General features: G+C 43.7%; 1 protein-coding gene across 1 annotated transcript; it reads right to left on the bottom strand.

The window, feature by feature from the left end:
• Positions 1-3,696: 3,696 nt before the first annotated feature.
• Positions 3,697-6,462, bottom strand: LOC128752742 (putative nuclease HARBI1). The gene is made up of 2 exons (XM_053854303.1): positions 6,330-6,462; positions 3,697-6,013 (listed from the first exon to the last, which is right to left on the bottom strand). Exons 1-2 carry the CDS (start codon positions 6,455-6,457, stop codon positions 5,068-5,070), a joined length of 1,074 nt encoding a protein of 357 aa, XP_053710278.1. The 5' UTR covers positions 6,458-6,462; the 3' UTR covers positions 3,697-5,067.
• Positions 6,463-6,591: the final 129 nt, after the last annotated feature.

Here is a 6,591-nt window from a genome sequence, read left to right as displayed (position 1 = left end):
GAGAAACAACCGTTATGATGCTGCTTCCACGAGAGGGCGCCGTCGCCAGCGCGACTCCACACAAACATGATGAATGCGGAGCAGTGAAAGGCCTGATGGCGACATGGTTCAAAAACAACCTGGCAAACTCCCAGAACACTGAGGTGAGCAGCCACAGCTGCAGGAGACTGGTTCTGGGGAGGAGCGCAGCTGTCTGGCGACCTGTGCAGGATTTTGCCCTGCCGTGATCCTGCAGCTGCGCAGGTGTCTGAGGACAACAGCGAAGAGGAAAGACGCTAGTTTTTTCTGAACTAACTGAAGACCACCAGACTATTCGTTGATCATTTTCTGGATATGTGCTTCACTGATGAAAGTCTTCTGGAAACATAACACTCGTTCATGTTTACTTTGGCTGTGAAACGCCACATTCTGTTACAGCCATCATCAGTTAACATCTGAGGTGACGACGACTCGTCGTGTAAAGAACTGTGGTGTAAAGAAACTGGAGATTTTCCACGAATAACACGTCAATGATGTTTTTATACGTTTTGAGATGAAATCTCACTTGATCATCACTGAAAAGAAGTTATTTTCCTGATGGCGTGGCGGTTCGTTTCAGCCGTGGTGGTGTGCCACGCTCCTTTATATGTATCGGAAAACCTGTCGCGCAAATATGACAACTACTTTCACAATGACAATCCTTTCAACAGAGTTAGCGTTCATAATCGACTGAAGTAGAAAATTAAAATTCCATCATTCAAACAGTAAAATACGTATAATATGTGTCTCAATATATTATTAAATATATTATATATTAAATTAGGTTTAAATTGGTTGTTGGCACAACAAAATTAGAAAATTCCCATGATGCAGTTCTGATGTTGCTCCATGGGGTTTCCCACGTCACATAGCAAGGCCCTGTGTTCCCGCAGGGTTAGCAGTGTGGTCACAGGCGTGGAGCTTCATGGTGAAAGTGTGGGACATAGCTGTGATTTTGGAGGAGACCACTGTCCTGGAGGATGTGCCAGATCTTCCATCAGCACTTGGATACCTTTTTGGAGTGCTGTACGCTCCTGATATCTCATATCCAAAGGCCCTCAAGAACACCTTTGAGACATTTCAACATGTCTTCAGGGAAATTTGTTGGTACACAGTGTGCACGGTGGCTGCAGAGGAAACTCCTTCTTTCAACCAAAGGAGTTGGCAAATTGTATCTGTTCTTCTCAATCGTTCCACCGAGAAATGCTCCGATGACCGAGCTGGCTGTACCACGTGACCGGTTCAGGAAGTGGATCGAGCAGTTCAATTCCAGATTTCAGCAGCGCAAAACGCAATGGAGGTTCCCTGTTTTGTGAGCAGCTTTGTATCGATTATCAATTACTGTTGTCATGGAACCATCGAGAGAGTTTTCCTTGGTTTGGGAAGACTTCGATCTTATCTCTGCCAACAAGGTCAGTACGATGGATTACAGATCTAGTGGGGGAGATTCTGTCAAAGAAAAGAAACGGGCTCAGTCCAAAAACAGTTGAAAAAAAATCTATTTTTGAATGTGAATGGCGAGAGTCGTAATTCATCCTTTCAGTCATGGTCTGAACATTTAACATTACCTAAATAGCCATTCAAATTACTTAACTACTACAACACTTTTCTATTGCTTTACCTAAATTAAACACTAATATTTACGCCACAAGTTCACTACCCACAGTCCTCACCCAGGTCGCTACACTCCTTTAAACACGATAAATTCCACAAAGCAAAGCGACTGACATGTCATTAATGAACTGACGAACGAACGAAATGACCATGGACCAAGGACCATGCCAGTGTGGGACTTTACAAGTGCAACAATGAGAAACAATCTTACAGTACAATCTTACAAAACAGTAGAAGCTTTTGCACACTGGCTCATCATATTCTTTTATTTTGTAATCTTTACTCTGCCATGTGATTGGTGCCTACGTACCTGTGGTGGTTAACAACTAAGCAGATGGTTTTCTTTCAAATCGTGTTTTCTATTGAAGTGGACACTTACATAGCCATAATGGTAAATTGATGTCATGTTGGCACACTTTTTTTATTTAAATATTCAGTGTTGTATATTATTAAGCACATGTGCTTTTCTCGACGGTTTTCTTGCTCAGCAAAATAAAAGTGTTGAAATGCTGATTTAGAATTTTGTATATATTTGAATTCAGGTAAGTAAAATATATTATGCAGTTAATTGGTACAACAATGTAATGTCACTTGAGAAAAAGAAAGAAAACGTGGACTCAGTTAAGAAATCTTACTTGCAAAGGTTTGCCTTGAAAATGTAAGTTATCTCAATTTATATTTTTTACAGTGTACGCACATCCATCCTCACACAGAGTAGCGCTCAGTTGGCAACAACCTTTCAGCTCCTTCTGCTGCTCTGTCGTGATAGTGAGCAGCAGACGATCCTTCTGCACGAACAAGACTTGCTGGGGACATCAACGTCAATTCACACCCTCAAACACCTACTTTGTCAAACAAGAGTTTCATTTCATACAATTGCCTTGCCGGTGTCGATGGGGCATAAAGCAAATGTCCACCGAGCTGTGTCTCTGTTTCTCCTGTCAGGGTTAGTAAGTAAATAGTTAAGTAAGTAAGTCCTTAGGTTCAGTAAGAATTCACACTAGTAAACCGTGGCGGCTGGTCAGCAGAGGTCACCGCCGCTCACTGAAGTATGTTGAAGCCATTAGTAAGTCAATATGTTCAGAAGCGCAAATATCAAATATTTCATATATTATTATACTGATTACTATATTGTTCATTAGTGTGCCACATGATCATCAATGTATCTCCACCTCAGGGTGCAGAAATCATTACTCTTGACTGTCATCAAAGCTCTAAACAGGATGATGATGCACACGGTCGGCACCCAGAACGGAGTAGGATTTACATATCACCACTTGTTGACCTAGATTTCCCATCCTCCTTCAGTCTTGTTTGAAAGAATTTGGGCTGACAAAACATATGAAAACCTGCAGTGGATCTTTGACTTGTTTGCTTTGTGGAAAATGTTTTGAAAGTGGTGGAATTCACATGACCATTCACACGCAAGAAAAACCTGTCAGCTGTTGCCAATGTGGTAAATGCTTTACGCAAAAAGAACCTGAAGTGATACATGTGATTTCACACTGGAGAAAAACCGTTCACCTGCTTTCAATGTGGTTGGTGTTTTGCATGCCAGATAGACCTCAAGGAACACATAATGCCTCACTCAGGAGGAAAATCGTTCAATGTGGTAAGTGTTTTAGATGGATACAGCAGTTGGAAGAACACATGAGAATTCACACTGGAGATAAGCCTTACAGTTGCACTGACTGTGGTTATAGTTTTAAACACCAGTCAAAGATCACATGAGAGTGCACACTGAAGAAAAAACCTTTCCGCTGCACTGAGTGTGGTGAATGTTTTGCATGGAGAAACGGTCTGAATTGAGACATCAGAATTCATGATGGAGAAAAACCCTTCATCTGCTCTCTGTGTGGGAAATGTTTTACACTGAAGAAAACCTTGCAGGAACACGCACGGATTCACACAGGAGAAAAGCCTCACGCTTTTATCTGTTCTCAGTGTGGTAAATGTTTTTCACAGAAAAAGACACAGCGAGATCAAATGAAAATGGTGAAAAACATTTCCGCTGCTCACAGTGTGGTATATGTTTTACCCAGAGTGGGCAACTGAGGACACACATGAGAGTGCACGCAGGAGAAAAACCTTTCATCTGCCACCAATGTGGTAATGCTTTTGCACAGAGAGGGACACTGAAGAGACACATGAGAGTGCACGCAGGAGAAAAACCTTTCATCTGCCACCAATGTGGTAATGCTTTTGCACAGAGAGGGACACTGAAGAGACACATGAGAGTGCACGCAGGAGAAAAACCTTTCATCTGCCACCAATGTGGTAATGCTTTTGCACAGAGAGGGCAACTCACAAGACACATGAAAATTCACAGTACAGAAAAAAAGCCTCTGCACAGGGCATTGCCAGCATAACGGAGATGGACAAACAAGTGGCATGAAAGGCTCTGAAAAGGCTCTTGTTTGGATTGATGGTGCTTCATTTAATTTAAATTGAATATGTGTCAACATGAATTTGAGTTTTAGAACGTATGATTTGAGGAAAAGAGCCACAGATGTGACTCTTCGTTGTATTGTGACATTTTTACAGTTGGACAGCAAGAACAGAACACATGTCTAACTGATCTAGAGCCTTCTGTTTACATTGTTAGCTTGAGGCTAATTAGATGATGTATCATTTACATTAATGCACGGCCTTCCCTGAAAGGAATCGTTACAATCAATTTAATATGAAAGAAATAGTCCTCACGTTTTTCCTGTTGGTGTTGCAAGTGCAAATTAGAGCTAAAGAAAGGTAAAAATAAAATAAAGAGAAGAGCAGCTGCTCAATCAGTGAACATAAAACATGAAGGAATCAAACAAGTGATAGGTTTGAATTTACTGAGAATATTGCAAATAAATGCAAATAAACAGTGAGAAAGATTTGTTGTGCTTGCGCCGACTGACAGAAGCGAGTGGCGACTTTTACCGAGGGTCTTGTTGTGCCTGGTCCTTCATTTTAATCCTTGGTTTTCTGCTAAACAAGCTGTGTCTGTCGCGTCCGGTGCATGTGACCTCAGTACATACTTTGTTGCCGTATTCAAGATAAAGTGTAATAGCACATCCACGCACGATTATTGTTTTTTTTTTTCAGTCAAATTGATGCACTTTAAGTCTTTCCCGTTATATATTACTTTCTTTTTGTTTTCTTTAATGCTAACAAGGATACAATGTTATGCAGTGGTGTACCTATAATAATTTAAGAGACAAATGATACTATTTACAGAGGCGGCAGAGAGAGTTGGGGGGGTGCGAAAAGTTTACTCCTTCCTGGGGGGCGGGCGCAACAGAAAATAATTGACAAGCACTGCAATACTGGAACTGTGTTTATCATGATCACCATTGTTTTTTGTGCATGTCACTGCAGTAAAAACAAAACAAGAAGGAACAATCAAGTCTTGAAAACACTTAAAGTAACTTCAAGTATGTTCATTGCGGTGCGTCACGCGTTTTCATCGGCCAGTCTCGGGCACCCGCCTGGGTGTTCCTGGCAGATCTCCGTCACACCAAGGCACATGTTGTGTAGAAAACACGCCGCCAGTATGATCATCACAGCCGCATCCATTCGGGTGTTCTGCAGATCACGAAGCCGCCTCCACTTGCACTTCATCCTTCCGAACGCCTGCTCCACGACCGTCCTCCCACAGTGGATCCTGGCGTTCTGCCACTCGTCTGCCTCTGTGAGTGGCGCTTCCTCACACTTTGGAGAAATGACAAACGGGAATGCATGTCCAGTGTAGGCACTGTCCCCCAGCAAGCTGTGGCCACCCATCTTCTCCTGCCATGTTGTGTAGAAGTCAGAGGCCCTCAGCATCCTGGCATCACAGACCTTGCCCGGGGGGCCCGCAAAAATGTCAGTGAATCGACCCTTCTCATCCACAATCCCCTGTAGGAGGACAGAATAGAAGGACTTGTGGTTCATGTAGTCTCCTCCTCTTCTCGGTGGCCTTTGAATCCTGATGTGGCATCCATCGATCGCACCGATGACGCCCTTGATGCCACAGAGGCGGCGGAAGGCAGCGGCAGATGCGGCTTTCTCATCTGCGTTCGGCCACGAGACAAAGGCTGTTCCTATCGTGGACATGATGTTGAGCACTTGCAGGACGACCCTGTGTGCTGAGGACTGCGACACATCAAACCTCTGGGATATCTGCCGAAAGCTGTCCTGGTTGGCCATGAACCACAGGAACATCAGCACCTTCTTCATCGCAGGAACCGCTGGTAGACCATGAGAGTGCTGCTTTTCAAGACCGTTGTCCCGTAGCTTGGCTGCGAGATACTCAAACTGTGGCTTGGTGACATGAAAACGGTGCACAAAAGTGTGATCATCCATGTTCAGCATCATCTCCCACTCTGGTTCAGACTTCAGCTGCAGCACAGCAACGATCCTAGTCCAGGGACACAACAGCACTGTCAGCCAAGAACACGCCCCCTTTCACCGCTCTGCTTCTAAAATGATCAATTCTCCCTGATACATTTCGTTTCAGCAAATCCATCTCAAGTAGAGACTGATAAACAGCAACTCAACACCGACCCATCGTGAAAAAGTCAAAGGAATTAAGTACAGAGAAAGACCGACTCTGCTGTCAATCATACACTGTAATGTAATGTAGCAACTTTGCAGACACTTTACTCAAATCCCATCGTTATCTCGTGACTAAAACACATTTTACAACAATAAAATACGGCGAAAGAAACACGTACCTTCTGCGTCTCTGCGCTTCCTCTTCCTCTGGCGCGTTGGAAAGTTGCAGAAGCGACGCATATTTGTCCAGAAGTTGTTTATATTCGGACAAAGCGAGCGCGAGCACAGCTTTCGTGGATGTCGCCATCTTGTTCTCCGACCCGCTGGACTCGGTTGTGACGTCACGCACAGCCGCGACTTCCCACTTTGGGTGTAAAAGAAGGTCGCCACTGTTTTCTTCCAGCCTGTTCCTACAACGAAGCTCCAGACTTGTTTGCTTCA

Source organism: Synchiropus splendidus, chromosome 1 (genome assembly GCF_027744825.2).
Source record: "Synchiropus splendidus isolate RoL2022-P1 chromosome 1, RoL_Sspl_1.0, whole genome shotgun sequence".
NCBI classification, from domain to species: Eukaryota; Metazoa; Chordata; class Actinopteri; order Syngnathiformes; family Callionymidae; genus Synchiropus; species Synchiropus splendidus.
This window is presented reverse-complemented; position numbering and strand designations above follow the sequence as displayed.